The following is a 20,536-nucleotide window of genomic DNA, read 5'->3' on the forward strand; positions in this document are numbered from 1 at the left end:
GCTGACCCGGAACCTGCAGAGGAGTTGGGAAGGTAAGCAGGCCCGTGCACGGACGGGGCGCACAACACAAAAGTCCATCAAGCCAAGTAACCTGTTTCCAATGGTGGCCAATCCAGGTCACAAGTATCTGGCAGTATCACAAAAGGTTGATAGATTTTCCTTAATGGGTTTATGGACTTTTCTTCCAGGAACTTGTCTAAATCTTTTTTAAACCCAACTGTACTAACAGCTTTCACGACATCCTCTGGCAATGAATTCCAGAGTTTAATAATGTGTTGAGTAAAAAAATATTTGCTCTTATGTCTTAAATGTATTATCTAGTAACTTCATTGAATATCCCTAGTCTTTGTACTTTATAAAAGAGTAAACAACCAATTAATGTTTACTTGTTCCCCTGCATTTGTTATTTTTATAGACCTCTATCATATCTCCCCATAGCCATCACTTCTCCAAGCTGAAGAGTCCTAACCTCTGTAGCCTGTCCTCATAGGGGAATTATTCCATCCCCTTTATTATTTTGGTTGCCTTTCTCTGTACCTTTTCTAATTGTGCTATATCTTTTTGTGAGATATGGTGAGCAGAACTGCACACAGTACTCACCTTGGAGCGATAGAGGCATTATTATATGATATATTATATTATATATTATTATATGATTTGTATATCATATTATATTTGTATATGATTTGTATATGATCATTTGTATATGATCATTTGTATATGATCATTTGTATATGATTTGTAATCATATTATTATATGATTTGTATATCGTTTAACCATTTATTCTTTCCTTTTTCTTCCTCTTCACCAAGTTCTGCCACCCTTGTTAATTGTAACTGTACTTTCGGTCACCTGAGTTCTAGTTTGATGTATTTAATGCACTCCCGTTTCATGTAAACCAGCAAGATATGTTCTCATGATTGCCGGTATATAAAAACCTTAAATAAATAAAATAAATAAAATAAATTATGATATTCTCTGTTTTATGTTCCAGTTGTAAGAGCACCTCCTTAATGTGTGTGCCATAATGGTCTATGCCTGTGAACGGGTAAGTAGATCGATTAATCCAGCAAGTAGCAAGTTAACCGGCTCAAGTTAGCTGGGTAATGTAGTTGGTATATTCAGTAAGATAAGTCTCCTGTCGAACATACTTGGCTAAAGTTGCCCTGACATAAATATCTGAATACCTTTACTGCTCACTGTTGGGAGACATAAGCTTTCTGACTGGGATGGTTTTTTTTTAGATCCACGCATACATGTGGTCCACAGATATACGCACATCCCAAAAGCAGGCAGGATTAGAGCTGTAACCGTCTCCTTGAGAAAGGCATTTTACACTGAAACAAGGTCGTGTTGAGTTTTTTTTTTATTCTTCGTTTACAATTTCCACGTTTTCCCCTCTTTTCAACCTCTCTGGGGTTTTTTTTGGGGGGGGGGGTTTACCACTTAAAGTTATTTTTACACAGCCCCATCACTCCATTTCCTTTCTTTCTTTGTCTTTTTCTGTTTTTTCTTTTCCCCGTTTTGGATCTTTCAGGTATACTTTCTCTCTGCCTCTCACAGTTCTTTTACTGTGGCTGTAGACACAAATGGCTTCATACGCAGTACTTTTCTCTTGCATAAGTTGCTTTTCGTGATAAATAGAATTTAATATATTTTGCCTCCTCCGGGATGCTTCACTGGCACACTATGCACAACCACTTTTCTTTCTTCTTCTTATTGATTGTAATTGGTGTACCTCTATTTTTGCCCCATGCTTATGTAAAAACCATACCTCTGAGAAGTTATATAAAATGCCGACCCAAAACTTCAATCATTTGTGTCATTTAGCTGTTTTGTCAATCATATATCCAGTCCTGTTCCAAAAACTTAGTAATCTCACATATACTCTCAGGGCTTGCACTAAACTGCCTATCTCCACATGACACCACTAACATATTCTTTTTCCTGATTCCTGCTTTGTGAAGCTTCACTGGTATCCCATACCACCTATTTGCTGCTAAATTAATTTAGCTTTTGCATGTTTTATGTTCTTTATACAGTTTGACAGAATACTCTCCTATTGTTCTTTTGTATTTCTATCTGGCTCAGATTCCCACTGGGATATTAGCTTTTCCTGCAATGACATTGGACAAGAAATTTCTTACAGTGTGTTATAAAAGGTTGATAACAGATATCTGAGATTTGTATTTTTTGACACAGCAGTTTCCTCCTGTTCCTTTGTACTTTCAGCTCTATCAGAACCAGTGCTGGGATCTGGTGCCTTGAGCCTTCATTTGCAACTACCCAGGGATTTGTTCCCCTATTTTATATCCCTTCCTATCACTGCAGTGCCAGTCCTGGGCTTGGAAGCCTGCAATCTTGGGCCCTGAATCCAGCTACTAGGCATCAGCCTTAAACAATGACTATGACTCTCTCCCACCAAGGGGTTGTGAATACTGCTGCTAAAGTATTCCCTATCCTAGCAGACTTAGGAAGCAGACATCTCAAACTAGGGACCAAACTGAGGACCACCATGCAGTGTATGTGCAGCACTTACCAACTGAGTCACCAACTCAGCCTAATAGTTAAGAATGTTGATATTCTTGACAGCCTTATCCAAGACAGAATCCTCCAGTGGACTCATACCAATTTTCAAGTCCTTTTTTGTAGAGAGCCGGTCATTTATTTCAAGAACTAGTTGTGGAGAAGATGAAACTACTATTAAAGTTTCTCAAAAGTCAGAAATTGCATAGGAGGCTCATGCATAAAAAGAGGAGCTTGAGAGTTGATGTCATGGTGGTGGATTACAAATTGGTTAACTGACAGGAGACAGCATGTAATGGTAACTGGAAATTACCCTAAAGAGATAACAGGGTTAAGTGGAGTGCCACAAGGATCAATTTTGGGACCAGTTCTGTTCAGTATCTTTGTGAGCAACATTGCGGAAGGGATAGAAGGCAAAGTTTGTCTATTTGTGGATGACACTAAGATCTGCAACAGAGTGGACATGGCTGAAGGAGAATAAAAAGTGATTTAAGAAAGCTTGAAAAGTGTTCAAAGACTTGGCAGCTGGAATTCAATGCCAAGTACTGCAGAGTCATGCATCTGGGGTACACTAATCCAAAAGATCTATATGTGATAGGGAGGTGAAAGACTAATGTACATGGTCTGGGAGAGGGACCTTGGGGTAAGAGTGTCTGGAGATCTGAAGGAAGCAAAGCAATATGTCAAGGCAATAGCTAAAGCCAGAGGAATACTGGGCTGCATAGAGAGAAGACTAACCAGTAAGAAAAAGACAGTGATAATGCCCTTGTACAGGTCTTTGGTGAGACCTCATCTGGAGTACTCTGCTCAATTCTGGAGACCGTATCTCAAAAGGGTTAGAGACAGGCTGGAGGTGGTCCAGAGAAGGGTAACCAAAATGATGTAGGGTCTGTAGCAGAAGACTTATGAGGAGAGGCTGAAGCATCTAAATATGTATACCCTGGAAGACAGGAGATGCAGGGAAGATATGACACAGACCTTCAGATATCTGAAAGGTTTTAATGATGCATGAACTTCGAACCTTTTCCATTGGAAAGCAAACAATAGACCTAGGGGTCACGAAATTAAACTCTAGGCAGGACAACTCAGAGCTAACATCAAGAAATATTTCTTCATGTGGAGGGTGGTGGATATCTGGAATGCCCTTCCGGAAGAGGTGGTGAGGATGAAAACAGTAAATGAATTCAAAAAGCATGGTATAAACACTGTTGAACCCTAAAAGATAAGAGATGGAAATGAAAAAAAAAGGTGCATGTGGTAACCTGTATGGAGCGGCAGCCACTGCCCCTAACAGAAAGCATGGGGATTGCTATCCTTAACCAATCAGTTTTCATGATTATGATGCAACTGCATCATTGCTTTCCTTTACAATGGGGGGGGAGGGGGGGATTGGATTCCGTCGATAGCCAATACTTGGCCTGACTTTATAGTTTGCGGTATTGATATGCAGACATTAAGGAAAAGTTGGAGGACTGCTTCTATGGCCAAGTCAAAAAGCAAAGCATTTCAAGCAGCATTGTCTCAATTATCAAGAAAGCTGCTCACCCTGTAAAAATGTTGTTAGCAGCAATTTTGTTATGGGTTTGATAGTTGCTTGGTTTTCATTGTTAATATTACTACCCTTAACATAATGCTTTGGGGTAACCTGCACTGACCGGCAGTTACTACCCTTAACAGAAACATGGGGCAACCTGCACAGAGTGGTAGTTACTACCATAGGGGTAGATTTTCAAAGGGTTGTGCGCATAAGATACACGCGCAATCCCCAAAAACCTACCCCTGCCTCCCCCTGCGCGCGCCGAGCCTATCTTGCATAGGCTCGGCGGCGCGTGCAAGTCCCGGGGCTTCGAATAAGGGGCTGGCTGGGGGCGTATCCAGGGGTCTTGGTGGAGGTCTGTGGGCGGGGCTGGAGGTGTGACGGCAGTCCGGGGGCAGGGCCGAGTGCTCCAGTACAACGACCTGTGCCGGGGCAGGGAGCCAGCAGTGTGCGCAAGGCAGAGGCAGGCGTAACTCCACGAAATAAGGTAGGGGGTGGGGATTTAGTTAGGGCTGGGGGGTGGGTTAAATAGGGGAAGGGAAGGAAAGGTGGGGGGGACAAAAAAAGGTTCCCTCCAAGGCCACTCCAATTTCGGAGCGGCCTCGGAGGGAACGGAGGCAGGCTGCTCGGTTCGGCGCGCGCAGGTTGCACAATTGTGCACCCCCTGTGTGTGCCGATCCTGGATTTTATAACATGCGCACGGTAGCGCACACATGTTATAGAATCAGGCGTAGATTTGTTCGCACCGGGTTGCGCAAACAAATCTGCACCCTCGCGAAAGTTTAAAGATTTGCCCCATAATGAACTTGCTAGGCAGACTGGATGGACCATTTGGTCTTTTTCTACCGTCATTATTTTGTTACTATGTACTCAAAATAGGAGCATCTTATACTACATACTATATCTCTACTAAAGTAGATATCACATGCTATGTGGTAATCAAATTATTGTATACCAATCTAATTTCTCAATTAATCCCGAAGGAGTAATAGACTGTAATATGCATATCCAATATAGTCTCTAAAATTAAATCGTGCGTCCCTTCACTAAACTTAAGGTCTTGTGAATAAGCAATTAATGGAGGTTCAGTGAAGACACTATGCAATAATAAAACATGCGCATGATGCCTAATACTCGCTGCAATAACCTCTGCTTTATTGGTATATTTTAAAACGAAGGTCATTTTCTGATCCTCACATTGAGCTTTATATTGCAATAAACTGTTAGAACCTGAGAATAGAGCCCTCCTATAAGCTTTATTTAATAGCTGACATAAGATAATCCCACTCAAAATCACTTATTCTCAAGGTCTTAACATATGTGAAAATATCATTCGCTCATGTTTAGCAGATGTTACAGAGTCATCAGATGGTGAAACTCCAGGACGCAGGCCATGTCACTGGGCTGATGTTTGTGCATCTATGCTGTCAGGATCAGAGTGGGTGCATCCAAGAACACAATGCAAAGTTATATGGAAAAAAGACTACGAACTGTACTTTGTTTTCTCATTTATGTGATTATTTGCCCGGGTCAGAAAATTTACATTGGACATACTAACTGGCTAATTTTAAAAAGAACGTGTGTGTGCCCATAAACACGCATATCGGCACAGAAGCAAAGATAACGCTGCAATTTTATATCATGAGCATCATTTAAAATTCCTCACTGCGCGTAATCTTAAGAGGTGGCTTGAGTAAATGTCCAGCACATATTACCACCAGAGCTTTTATGCGCGTATGCTCACACAAGGGGAAAACCAGTTTTTTCATGTCCTTATTGGGGGAGGGAGAGAATGCACTGTAGGAGACAGGGGCGGATTGGCCTATCGGGGGATCGGGCATCCCCCGGTGGGCCGATCGCTCCAGTCACGTGGTCTGCTGTGTGCGGCCGTGACACAGCCGAGCTTGGCAGACCACGTGACGTTTCCTGGGCCGGCCTGGGCGGTGAATACCTGGGCCGGTCCGACATCGTGAGTCCGCCGCTGGTAGGAGACATAATATGACACTCTATCGACAAGAAGGGCACTTTCAACAGGGTGGATTTGGGGGGGTGGAGGGAGTGTTACATTGGTGGGCTACAGATCCTCGCACCCTGGCCATGGGGAGGGAATGAAGGACTTGAACATGTAAATGTAAATCAGTTACACTGGGCAACAATGAAAGTGTTACTGACCTAAAAAGGTCCTACTCTGAAGTATCTTGATGTGCTGAACACGAATATGACCATGAAAAGTTTTTATTGGCTCTCGTTTTGAAGATATTTAATATAGTTCACTTTCTATGTTTAGTCATGTAAATTTATCCAGGACTGTAAATAAGCCTAGAATGATGTAATATTGCATCATATTGCATAATACCATCATGCACACATCATCCAGAGTTTATTACATCATTTTCTGATGCAATGCAGTTCTACTGCCATGCTGCTGCTGAGTAAGCTGACGTCAGCAGTGTACTATATGAAGCTCAGTCAGAAAGGGTGAGCATTTGAAATATTCATGCTGGCTGACTACTGCTGGACACTCCGCAGAGATGCTCCCGAACAGGTGTACAAGAGACAAGCAAAGAAATCTAAGACGTAGTCTATGACTTCATTTTTCAAACGGTATTAACCGTAGGTCTCCTACTATTGGCATACAATTCAAGATGTAATTATATTATTGCATATTACAAAAAAACTAGAGCCAATTTTGCATTTTCACAGTCACATTCATGTTTAGCACATGGAAATTTATAAGAATTGACTAATTTCATTTCCGTAACATGACTTTTGTGAAAATTTGTTGCCCGGTGTTATTTACTGTCTCATAAGAAATAGGGGGCACTCCATGAAGTTAGCAAGTAGCTCATTTAAAACAAATTGAAGAAAATTATTTTTCAATCAATGCATAATTAAGCCCTGGAATTCATTGCCAAAGGATGTGGTAATGGCAGTTAGTGGGTTTAAAAAGATTTGGATAAGGTTATGATTCAAATCCATCCTGAGGTGAAAGTGCCCCTCTTACAGTGGTAGATATATATATAGTTGCATATTGTCTCTCCTACAGTGCTTTCTTTCCCTCTACCCCCCTGTCATGGTCAGCTTTTCTAAAATTTGGAGTTATGCACATAACTCTTAGGAATCGCATGGTTCGCATATGCCCACATATGCATATATGGGGCCATTTTTGCGTGAGCAACGCTTTTAAAATCTACTTGTAAGTGGGTAATTTTCAAAAGGATTTGCACACTTAAAACTGAATTTTACGAGTGCAAGTGGACTTATGAAAAGTGTTACGATAGTATGTTACATTTACATGCATAACTCCTTTGAAAATTACCTCCATAGCGAGTAATATATGTGCACCTGCTAGAACACTGCAGGTGTCTGAATACTAAAAAATAATAAATGCACCTCTTGTTCATCAACATTGCCTAGACTACTAACACAGTTTCACACAATTAAAGTTGAGCATGTTTTAAGTTCAGTGACATAGAAGCAAGACTTAATTAGAGAGAACAATATTGGATATTCACATTGCAGTCTATTACTCCTTCAGGGTTAAATGAGGAATTAGACTGGCATACAATAGCTTGATCACCACAGATGTATAGGGTATCTACTTTACTAGAGATATGTAATCTAAGAAGCTTCTGTTTTGAATACAGTGATTTCCTGGTTTGTTATATAGCTTCGGGTTATGATTGGATGTTTTGCAGACGACAGTAGTGTTTAAAGGAGATTCAAGTTTCTGATGCTGACATACAACAACAAAGACCCATAATGATGGGCAGCCCCTAAGGCAGAATTCTTCGAAGTGCAGACTGTGTCAAGTGTTGGAATTTGAAGTGCTTGTACTACATCTGAATCATTCTGGATAAGTTTACTTGTAAAAAAAAAAAAAAGGTTTCCTAAAAATATGGACATTTATTTGATATAGACTATATTATCATACTTTGAGTTTATTTATTTTCCCATTAGACCAGCAAAAAAGAAGGAAATTATGTGGGGAGTGGGATCTCCATAGCTAAAATGATCCGCTAAGAATTCTTTATTCGTTTGCTGCAATTCTTTCAAATCCAGTGTGAATAAAATGCCTACCCTGCCAATAAGTATAGAATTGCTTTTGATCAAGATCACGTGTCTATCAAAGTTCCTCAAAGGACAACACTTGGCCCCTCCTCATGACGGAGTTGTGAGGTGATATGCAGCTCGTTTATATTTCATATTTAAAGGCTGCTGAGAAATTTCCCGGTAGGAAATGTCAATTACCTTTAATAGGTGGAAAATGAGATATTTTATATTGCAAATGCAATGTAGTACAGAATTATTTCCACGTTTTCAGTACTGGAACCAATAAAGTACTATCTTAGCTCTATGTAAGCAGCAAGGTGGGAGATATATACAAAATGTATTTGAGACTGAGCAGTGAATGCAAGGCTTTCTCTAAATTCAGAAGCGTATAACAACTAGTGCCCATTTACCAGCCACTGAATGTCAGAGACTGTAGGCTATTTATACAATTTCAAGTTAGAAAGACCAATCCCACCTTGTCCACTTTCTCATTAATTCAGAGAGAGCAATTCATGGTTTTGTCTATTTCCACTAATATTGACAAACAAGTCCCTCGATCCCAACTAGATCTTTATCATTAAATAAATGGGCATTGTCTGAAACATACCGTATTTTCCGGCGTATAAGACGACTGGGCGTATAAGAAGACCCCCAACATTTCCAGTTAAAATATAGAGTTTGGGGATATACTCGCCATATAAGACTACCCTTCTGTGTCACTACATAACCATACTGTATGTGGTACCCAGTATACAACAACCAGCCAATCACGGCAAGCGATGTACCTTACCGGTGATTGGCTGGTTGTTGTATACAAATCCTGCTTGGATTGGTCAGCTCTCCCTGCTTGCCCAGCCCTCCCTGTCTCCAAGACTATCAGAGCGGTAATGCATCCCTCTGGCCCACCCTTGTATCCTATTACCGGTATCTCCTTCTCTGCCTCTCAGATCTCGCTCCTGAGGACTGCACTGAAGCAGCGCAGACGTGCATGCGCGAGATCTGAGAGGCAGAGAAGGAGCTACCGGTAATAGAGATGTGAATCGGAACCGGAATCGGTTCTGATTCCGGTTCCGATTCATATCGTTTTGTTTTTTTCGTCCGGCCCGATCGGGTTTTTTTTTATCGGCTGCGCCCGAGACGATAAACAAAAAACCCACCCGACCCTTTAAAACTAATCCCTCAGCTTCCCCCACCCTCCTGACCCCCCCCCCAAGACCTGTTAAATTAATTAAATACAACCCCCCACCCTCCTGACCCCTCCAAAACCTGCCAAATTAATTAAATACAACCCCTCCACAAGATCTGCCAAATTAGTAATCAAAATGGCGCCGACGGCCCTTTGCCCTTACTATGTCACAGGGGCTACCGCTGCCATTGGTCGACCCCAGTGACATAGTAAGGGCAAAGGGCCGTCGGCGCCATTTTGATTGCTGGCAGCCGACAGCCCAAGTCCAGGAGATTGCTCCTGGACCCCCAGGGACTTTTGGCAGGTCTTCGGGGGGGGGGGTCAGGAGGGTGGGGGGTTGTAGTAAATTAATTTGGCAGGTCTGGGGGGGTCAGGAGGTTGGGGGGTTTTGTTAGATTTTTATTTTTTTTTATATTCGCTCCATAAGACGCAGACATTTTTCCCCCCACTTTTGGGGGAAAAAAGTGCATCTTATGGAGCGAAAAAATACGGTAATTATTCTCCCTATAAGACGACCCCCGGCGTATAAGATGACCCCCGACTTTTGAGAAGATTTTCAGGGGTTAAAAACTCGTCTTATATGCCGGAAAATACGGTATAAACCAATTTAAGAAGTACCATTACCCTACAAGCTAAAGACAAAGGAATTTCTGACCAAGTCTGCAAGAGATTCTTCATGGTTATATATAATAATTGCTAATTTAATCTATGTATTCTAGAAGATTCCCTATGCAACCAGATATTTAAATGAATCCTTCATCCCTTTCATTGGAAAATCCTGGCTGTACATCTCTATCACAGATGCTTGCATAGGCAAGGCCTCAGACTCAGCCAAATTTAATTTTAAGCCTGCCAAGCATCAATAAATAGAGAATTCCTCCAAAAGAACCCAAAGAGAGGTCTTAGGGTCTGCAATGTGGATTAGAATATCATCAGCAAAACTGCTAATTTAAAATGGCAAGAGACTTGTGCAAACTGGTATCCCTACAGTTCTTTCATTTTCCTGGATTTTTTGAAAAAGAGGTTCAAGAGAGGGAAGAAAGAACAGAGAGGAGAGGATGTTTTGTGCTGCAATTCAAAGACCTGAACTGTTTGGATAAAATATTTCTAGCAAATTCTCTCAAAGTTTCAAACATAAAGGTCCAGTCCTCCTTGTCAAAGGCTTTCTCAGCATCAAAACTCAGTAAAAGTAATGGAATTTGTCTCAGTTTACTCACTTCCATAGATATAATAATCTTGCATACATTTAGAACAGAGCATTTCCCTTTGACAAAACTAACTTGGTCCTCCCCTATCAATATAGCTAATATATGTGCCAATCTGCCATATATTTTGCTAAGAGCTTCAAATTGAAATTCAACAGGGAAATTGGTCTAAATGATTCCAGGAACAATGGATCCCGACGTAGTATCAGCAGCTACTGTAATAGTTGATTTATTGGATGAAAAGGGAATGTGGCCAAGGTCTATCAGTTATTCAAACATACTTCCTAATGGAAGATGAAATTTATTAATCTAGATCTTATAAAATTCAGCAGAGTATCTATCAGACCCTGACACATTAAGCAGTTTTGCTTGCTGGACCCCATTTTGAATCTCTTGTACTTAAATCAGTGCATGTAATCTTGTTGTTTGTTCAGTTAATTTGGATAAGCTGACAGTGGCAAGAAATTCTTTTATTTGGCTTACATTTTTTGAGTTGGCAGCATATAAAGATTGATAGAATGTAATAAGTGTCACATACTATATATCTTTGCCAGAGTTTACCACTTCTCCTAAGCTTTTCCTTATAATAGGGATACATTTTGGTCGTCCAATTTTTAGTCAAATTAACTAGAGTTCTCCCCATCTTATTACTAAACTGAAATAATTTACACTTATAATACAGCAATCCCTTCCTTGTCATTTGATTTAATAAAGTGTCGAATGCCTCCTGGTTGCTATAAATTTGGTCTTATTATCGAAGGTAGACCTCATCTCATATGCTTTTTTGTCTAGACTAGACTGTCATTCCAGAACATAAGAACATAAGAAAATGCCATACTGGGTCAGACCAAGGGACCATCAAGCCCAGCATCCTGTTTCCAACAGTGGCCAATCCAGGCCATAAGAACCTGGCAAGTACCCAAAAACTAAGTCTATTCCATGTTACCATTGCTAATGGCAGTGGCTATTCTCTAAGTGAACTTAATAGCAGGTAATGGACTTCTCCTCCAAGAACTTATCCAATCCTTTTTTAAACACCACTATACTAACTGCACTAACCACATCCTCTGGCAACAAATTCCAGAGTTTAATTGTGCGTTGAGTAAAAAAGAACTTTCTCCGATTAGTTTTAAATGTGCCCCATGCTAACTTCATGGAGTGCCCCCTAGTCTTTCTACTATCCTAAAAATAACCGATTCACATCTACCCGTTCTAGACCTCTCATAATTTTAAACATCTCTATTATATCCCCCCTCAGCCGTCTCTTCTCCAAGCTGAAAAGTCCTAACCTCTTTAGTCTTTCCTCATAGGGGAGCTGTTCCATTCCCCTCATCATTTTGGGAGCCTTTCTCTGTATCTTCTCCATCACAATTATATGTTTTTTGAGATGCGGCGACCAGAATTGTACACAGTATTCAATAGGGATGTGAATCGTTTTAGGACGATTAAAATTATCGTCCGATAATTTTAATATCGTCTTAAACCGTTATGGAACACAATACAATACAGATTCTAACGATTTATCGTTATAAATCGTTAGAATCGTGAGCCGGCACACTAAAACCCCCTAAAACCCACCCCCGACCCTTTAAATTAAATCCCCCACCCTCCCGAACCCCCCCCCAATAACTTAAATAACCTGCGGGTCCAGCGGCGGTCCGGAACGGCAGCGGTCCGGAACGGGCTCCTGCTCCTGAATCTTGTCGTCTTCAGCCGGCGCCATTTTCCAAAATGGCGCCGAAAAATGGCGGTGGCCATAGACGAAAAAGATTGGACGGCAGGAGGTCCTTCCGGACCCCCGCTGGACTTTTGGCAAGTCTCGTGGGGGTCAGGAGGCCCCCCACAAGCTGGCCAAAAGTTCCTGGAGGTCCAGCGGGGGTCAGGGAGCGATTTCCCGCCGCGAATCGTTTTCGTACGGAAAATGGCGCCGGCAGGAGATCGACTGCAGGAGGTCGTTCAGCGAGGCGCCGGAACCCTCGCTGAACGACCTCCTGCAGTCGATCTCCTGCCGGCGCCATTTTCCGTACGAAAACGATTCGCGGCGGGAAATCGCTCCCTGACCCCCGCTGGACCTCCAGGAACTTTTGGCCAGCTTGTGGGGGGCCTCCTGACCCCCACGAGACTTGCCAAAAGTCCAGCGGGGGTCCGGAAGGAACTCCTGCCGTCCAATCTTTTTCGTCTATGGCCGCCGCCATTTTTCGGCGCCATTTTGGAAAATGGCGCCGGCTGAAGACGACAAGATTCAGGAGCAGGAGCCCGTTCCGGACCGCTGCCATTCCGGACCGCCGCTGGACCCGCAGGTTATTTAAGTTATTTGGGGGGGGTTCGGGAGGGTGGGGGATTTAATTTAAAGGGTCGGGGGTGGGTTTTAGGGGGTTTTAATGTGCCGGTTTTTCGATTTTTCGATTTTTAACGACCCGCAGGTTATTTAAGTTATTTGGGGGGGTTCGGGAGGGTGGGGGATTTAATTTAAAGGGTCGGGGGTGGGTTTTAGGGGGTTTTAATGTGCCGGTTTTTCGATTTTTCGATTTTTAACGATTTTTAACGATTTTTCACGATATTTTACCCCCCCAAACGGCAACAATACGATTCCCTCCCCCTCCCAGCCGAAATCGATCGTTAAGACGATCGAGGACACGATTCACATCCCTAGTATTCAAGGTGCGGTCTCACCATGGAGCGATACAGAGGCATTATGACATTTTTCGTTTTATTCAGCATTCCCTTTCTAATAATTCCCAACATTCTGTTTGCTTTTTTGACTGCTGCAGCACACTGAACCAACGATTTCAATGTGTTATCCACTATGACGCCTAGATCTCTTTCTTGGGTTGTAGCACCTAATATGCAACCCAACATTGTGTAATTATAGCATGGCTTATTTTTCCCTATATGCATCACCTTGCACTTATCCACATTAAATTTCATCTGCCATTTGGATGCCCAATTTTCCAGTCTCACAAGGTCTTCCTGGAATTTATCACAATCTGCTTGTGATTTAACTACTCTGAACAATTTTCTGTCATCTGCAAATTTGATTATCTCACTTGTCGTATTTCTTTCCAGATCATTTATAAATATATTGAAAAGCAAGGGTCCCAATACAGATCCCTGAGGCACTCCACTGTCCACTCCCTTCCACTGAGAAAATTGTCCATTTAATCCTCCTCTCTGTTTCCTGTCTTTTAGCCAGTTTGCAATCCACGAAAGGACATCGCCACCTATCCCATGACTTTTTACTTTTCCTAGAAGCCTCTCATGAGGAACTTTGTCAAACGCCTTCTGAAAATCCAAGTATACTACATCTACCGGTTCACCTTTATCCACGTGTTTATTAACTCCTTCAAAAAAGTGAAGCAGATTTGTGAGGCAAGACTTGCCTTGGGTAAAGCCATGCTGACTTTGTTCCATTAAACCATGTCTTTCTATATGTTCTGTGCTTTTGATGTTTAGAACACTTTCAACTATTTTTCCTGGCACTGAAGTCAGGCTAACCGGTCTGTAGTTTCCCGGATCACCCCTGGAGCCCTTTTTAAATATTGGGGTTACATTTGCTATCCTCCAGTCTTCAGGTACAATGGATGATTTTAATGATAGGTTACAAATTTTTACTAATAGGTCTGAAATTTCATTTTTTAGTTCCTTCAGAACTCTGGGGTGTATACCATCCGGTCCAGGTGATTTACTACTGTTCAGTTTGTCAATCAGGCCTACCTGATCTTCTAGGTTCACCGTGATTTCATTCAGTCCATCTGAATCATTACCCATGAAAACCTTCTCCATTATGGGTACCTCCCCAACATCCTCTTCAGTAAACACCGAAGCAAAGAAATCATTTAATCTTTCTGCGATGGCCTTATCTTCTCTAAGTGCCCCTTTAACCCCTCGATCATCTAATGGTCCAACTGACTCCCTCACAGGCTTTCTGCTTCTGATATATTTAAAAAAGTTTTTACTGTGAGTTTTTGCCTCTACAGCCAACTTCTTTTCAAATTCTCTCTTAGCCTGTCTTATCAATGTCTTACACTTAACTTGCCAACGTTTATGTTTTATCCTATTTTCTTCTGTTGGATCCTTCTTCCAATTTTTGAATGAAGAGCAAATATCTTTTTGAATGAAGAGCAATAGAGGCTTAACGCACGCGATATGGCCGTATCACGTGCGATAAATCTTTGATACATGACCCCCGAAGGGACTCATGTATTAGAAACAAATGTGCAGACAAAACTGAAATGAAAAGCCTGAGAAACCAGACTCTGTGAATACTGAAATACTGATGAAACAGCAAAATGCAAATATATAAGAAATGTATTCCCCAAAATAGCATATTTCAATCACTGAAAGTCAAAATAATTTTTTTTACCTTGTTGCCTGATCTTATTTTCTAATCAGTTGGTCCCAGTGATTTTGTTCCCCTTGTTTGTCTTTTCCTAATTCCTTTTTCAGGGTCTCTGTTATTCTTTCTGTTTCTTCTCTCTCCTCTTGTCTTCTTTCCTTCCTTCTTCATACACACACTCAGATTCTCTCTTACATGCACTCTATGAAACACATGCTTTCTCTCACACAGGTTCCCACTCTTGCATGCTTTCTCTCACATACACACAGGTTCCCACTCCCACATACTCTCTCTCATTCAGGCTCCCATTCTCATATGCTCTCTCTCATAAGCAGGCTCACATGTGGGTTCCCACTCCCCCTCCCACACACACACAGGCTCTCGCTCTCATAGGCTGTCTTTTATACACATGCTTTCATTCCCCCTCACAGAGACCACAAGCTCTCACTCTTACATTCTGTCTCACACACAGATTCACATTCCCACATAAAAACACAGGCTCTCTCTCACATGCAGGCTCACACAAACATAGGGTCTCACTCTCACAAGCAGGCTGCCACTTCAAAACACATATGCTTCCTCACACCCACAGGGTCTCACTCCCAAATTCTCTCTCTTTCAAACATACATGCTCTTGCTCGCTCTTACACCCACATGCTCTTTCTCCCTCACACACACACACATAGCTTCTCCACTCCCACATGTTGTTTCTCATACACGCACACATACACCCCACCCAAGCAGGCTCCCATTCACACCTCCCCCTCTGGAAACCTCCCATTCATACCCCCACCCAGCCCACTATAGGCTTCCATTCAAACCCCCCCCCCCCCAAGCAGGCTCCCATTCACACCTCCCCCTCCAGGCAGCCTCCCATTCATACCCTCAACCCACACTATGGCAGGCTCCCATTCACACCAACTGCCCTCCCTCAGCCAAGCTCCCATTCATACACACACACACACTCCAAGCAGGTTTCCATTCACACAAACACACACCCTAGCCTCGGGAGCAGAAGGGAAAGCCGTTCTGCTGCTGCTCCTCACATGCCAGCCTCTGCGCTATACAAAACTCTTGTGACTAGCACTTCCTCTATGGTGATCTCATGCATCGCCACAAGAATTTTGAATTCTGTAGGGCCAGCACACATGGTGGAGTAGGCGAATGGGCTCTCTCCTGGCAGTATTCTCTCTTGACCTGCCTGACCACTGCCTTCCTCCGACCATAGCCTGCCCTTGGATCATGATCCTAGTCATCAGCAGAGACTTTCACCCGAGTCCTGCTGGCTCCAGCATCCAACAGCTCAACCCTAAGGGAAACATGGGCTGGTAAAGGTGAAGCTTCTGACCGGTCTCTTGCTTCGCCTGGGTTTGCCTGATGGCAGTGAGAACCTGCAGTGCTCCTCCTTGCAGGTATAGCCAATCTCACCCCAGCCCAAGGGTCCACAGATGCTGGATTTGCTTGGCATCACAGAAGAAGATGATAATAACCTTATGTCACCCTGGCATTTTTCAGGTAGGGAAACCCAGAGACTGGACTATTTTGCAAGTTGACAGAGGCCTAGGTATGGAAGAATCCACAGGCTAGCTACCAGACTCTGCTAAAAATTCTTCAGTAAGGAACACACTTTTCTTCAGCCCAGAAAGAGTTGGCCTGCTTATCTTTGGCCTAGGCCACCAGTGCCCAGACTTTGACTTATTTGCAGCATTAAAGAACAACCCAGCCAACTCCAGGATGGGATGGAACCAATTTGTTTTCATCAGGAAGAGCCTGCATCCAGACCCTTGAGGCTATGGCAAGGACTTTTCTAAGCCAAGCCTAGTGAGTTGACTCCCAAAAGAACTCTTGAAGCTTAGAGGTATGTTTAGGACCCGCCAGTCCAGTCTTGCCTAATATTATCTACAACCCTGTAACAGTAAGTGAAGAACAATTTTTAGTCTTCTACTCTCTAGACTAGCCTACTTACCTAGAAGAGATTCTTGTAAAATTCTAAAGGACATCAGAACCAACAAATCAAATCAGATATGTTCTCGTACATTGTAGGCAGGCTAATCTTTCTCGTTTCACTTACTTTTCTAACTGCCTTACCCATGCACATAGAGGCAAAGATTCATAAACCATCAAAATGTTAGTGCAGAACCTAAAATTATTTTGAGCATAAGCAAGAGCCGCTTGAAGACTCTGCAACATTGAAACCAAAAAACAAAATTCAAGAAAGCATAAAACGGAGAGGATACATCCAATTCAGAAATGGCATTTATGCATTTTACACCAATGCTTGTTGTTTTCAAGTTTGGATATTTACTAAGTAGGCATTGCCAACTGAATGGAGCTAGGATGGTGAAGGAGAAACAATAAAAATTAAAAAATGCTGTTGGGCCAGAGAAGTTGACCAAACTCTGGCTTGTGCTTAAAGTTACTGCATGTAAATTATGTTTAAAAGACCGAGAAACATTCAAAGCTGTGATTGTGGTACATTTACTTACCTAAAGATATTGTGCAGTGTCTGCGGAAGGGCAAGAAATATACTGCAGCCTAGAAAGAAAGGAGAGGAGAACCTTTCTCAGTGTGATTAATGGACAGCACTGGAGCGGTAGCAGTACTTGTCTGTGCTTGCAGATTATTTTCATTGCAGCTTAATAGGTTTTCATTGATTACGTTGTAACAAGAACATAAATTATATTCTTATTAGCCTGGTAGTTTCTTCCAGCTCAGTCAGAACCAGCCTCGGCAGGGCTAGGACACTACAGGCCTTCATCCACAACTTGGCTTTCCCAACATTTTATACTGGTTTCCCCCCCTCCCCCTCCGTTCATTCCCATCTAGCCCAGCCACCGTTTCTTCTGGAAACCAGTACACAGACACCCTGGGGGCCAATTGAACTAAAGTGTGCCCAGCCTAGTGCGCAGTTTAGCGAGTATTTGGATGCGCGTCCATAACCCCGGATATAATAAGGAGATCAAAACGTGCGTCCAAAAAAAGGCGTAGCTAATAGCACTCATCACATATCAATGTCATGTAGATGAGGCCATTAGCTATTACCCAGCAATGCAAAAAATTGCTGCATGCCCAAGGCGCACTTTTTAACGTAACAAATTTAATGCTAGCCCCAGAGCTGGTGTTAAGCCTTGCTGTGCGTCAAGATTTCACAAAAAAAACAAACAAAAATTCCTGCTTTCTGTAGTGCCTCCTACTTAGTATCGTGACGTTACTAAGTCAGAGGAACTACAGAAAGCTATAGCATGTCAAAATGAAAAGGGGGAAAAAAAATTCTGTGCACACAATATACACACTCCAGGCCGTGTATATTGTGCCAGTAGCGGGATAAAACGCACGCTCGTATTGAGCATCTGTTTTCCTAACCCGCACACAGCCACATTTCCTGGGCACCCGATGTCAAGGACACGCTAGGGACGCACAATTTTCAGTAGCGCGTCCTTTTTAGCGCGGCAGCTCATTTACCTATTGCATCGGGCACCCAAGAGAAGTGAATGTGCATGCATTAAAAAAAAACAGGTGCCCAGTCTGGGTGCACGTTTTTTATGTGCTCTTTACTGCATCGGCCCTCCCTGAGTATCTCACTGTTGTGCAAAAGCTAAGTCTCCCTCCTCCCCTGCCTTCCTGCGCTAGGGGCTGTGAAGACTGTCTCTGCGGGATCCTCAGCCCTGGCCAGTTCAAGGACTGCAAGCCAGGCTTGGCCATCAAATTCTGGTCTCCTATGTGGCCATCCTAGACCACTGACATGAAGCCACCCCAGAATTACCTACAGTGCCTGGATATAATCTGCTTTGAAGTGGCTGAAAGACAGATTATAAATACATTTAAAAAAAAAAAAAAAAGTTTTGCTTGTGGTTAAATGGTTCTTCAGAATGACATCATTAAGTTTTGCTTAAGAAATCGGCAAGAGACAAAGGCATTTCTCTTTCAGCAAGATCCTGTGTTAAATACAGCAGTTCTAACATCTGTATTACATTATAGCAGGCAGGAGCCAAGACGCTCACTTGAAGTTAAATCTAAATTTCCTGCTGCAATCCTGAAAACTTCAGTTTGTTATAAAGATTAAACGCCCACTAAGGAATGAGAGCAGAAATAGAATGAGAAGGGCTGGAAATGACATTTACAGTCTGCCAGCTATTCCTTGTTTTTCTGGAACCTTATTTTAATTAGAAATTACACACAAGTGACAGTCTAGCTTTTTATTTACTTGATGCCAAAAATACTTCAGATATACCAAGGCATTTCATTAGCAGCTCTAGCCCAGAGCTGCCAAATGACCCAGTTTTTGGATGGAGATTTACTTTCGGACCTTGACCAATGTTGCATTTTAGACTTCCAGTGCAGACTACAAACCTCAGGCTGCAGTAGGATGTCAGTTCAAAAACCAGGAATGATCAAGAGGCTGTCTCTTTTGCAGCTCTGCTAATCTAATTTTTAGAGCTGCAAACCAAATTGTGATGTCTGAAATCTGCATTAGCATTATGGTTAGTAAACTCTATTTTTATTAATATTTATTAAATATTAACATTCATCAACTAAAAAAAACTATATAACAAAATAGCAAAAAATAAACAAATGTATTTATGTGTATATAGTCACATCATACATTGACTCTAAATTCCTTTGCTGAAATAGTTAAACCAAATCAAGAAAGAAAACTGGAATGTGAATGCCAGATGTCAGATTTTTCCAGCTATAAATACTCCATTCATGGGAGTTCTGTTACTACAAGAACTGTTATGTCCAAAAATAAACCACTTTTGCAAAGCAGTCCTATTAGCAGAAGAATATTGTACAGATTCTGACTGCTTCATAATTCCAAAATCAAGAAATGAAAGTGAAGATGTATAATACCTTTCTGTTTAATAACAGGCACTTAGACTGACTCAGCTTGAATCCTATTATCCTCAGCAAATAAACATCTGCTGGAAGTTCCAACTATTGGATTGGCAAATCTTGATGCACTAGAGATGGGGCTTTTTCTGTTGTAAGCCCATTGTTCTGCAATTCCTTTCCTGAATATTTGTGGGCTTTGGCCTCTGTGAAGTTATTTAGAAAAGATCTAAAAACATATCTATTTACATAAGCCTTTAATGAAGCTTTTATTCTGTTTTGATTTATGTTTTTATTAGATTTTGTGTATGTTTTATTTTGTTTCCTGCCTTTAACTCTTTTTCTATTAGTACGGATAAGAAATTATGTTTAAGTAAATAAAAATAAATTAAAAAGATTATCCCTGATGGTCCAGAGGTTTGAGTTCTGCTCTGTCATGCAGGAGACCTGCTGAGCTCTGGTCCAACACCTCAGCATAATGGGAACTAGGAGAGATGCAGAATAGCCACACATTCACTCAAATTTCAGAGAGACAAGTAGTGATGATGTATTCATCTGGCTGAAACACATAGCTGATTTTTTCACTGCTATGTATTTCAGAATTAGCAGAAAAGCAGAAAGGGCCAGATCTTAATAAATATGCGTGGGCGTAGATTTGTTCACACAGCCAGGCGCGAACAAATCTACACCCGATTTTATAACATGCGCGCACAGCCACGCCCATGTTATAAAATCTGGGGTTGGCGCACGCAAGGGGGTGCACTCTTGTGCACCTTCCGCGCGCCGAGCCCAAGGGGAGCCCCGATGGCTTTCCCCGTTCCCTCCAAGGCCGCTCCGAAATTGGAGCGGCCTTGGAGGGAAC

General features: G+C 42.1%; 1 protein-coding gene across 1 annotated transcript in view; it reads right to left on the minus strand.

Annotated features, from left to right (window-relative positions):
* Window positions 1-20,536, minus strand: part of LOC115085338 (ethanolaminephosphotransferase 1-like) — a 195,156-nt gene that overhangs the window by 39,676 nt on the left and 134,944 nt on the right. Inside the window, exon 7 of the mRNA XM_029591240.1 lies at window positions 17,331-17,379. Within this exon, the coding sequence (XP_029447100.1) occupies window positions 17,331-17,379 (49 nt within the window). The remainder of the gene's footprint in view (window positions 1-17,330; window positions 17,380-20,536) is intronic.

The sequence above is a fragment of the Rhinatrema bivittatum genome, chromosome 2, assembly GCF_901001135.1.
Source record: "Rhinatrema bivittatum chromosome 2, aRhiBiv1.1, whole genome shotgun sequence".
Classification (NCBI taxonomy): Eukaryota; Metazoa; Chordata; class Amphibia; order Gymnophiona; family Rhinatrematidae; genus Rhinatrema; species Rhinatrema bivittatum.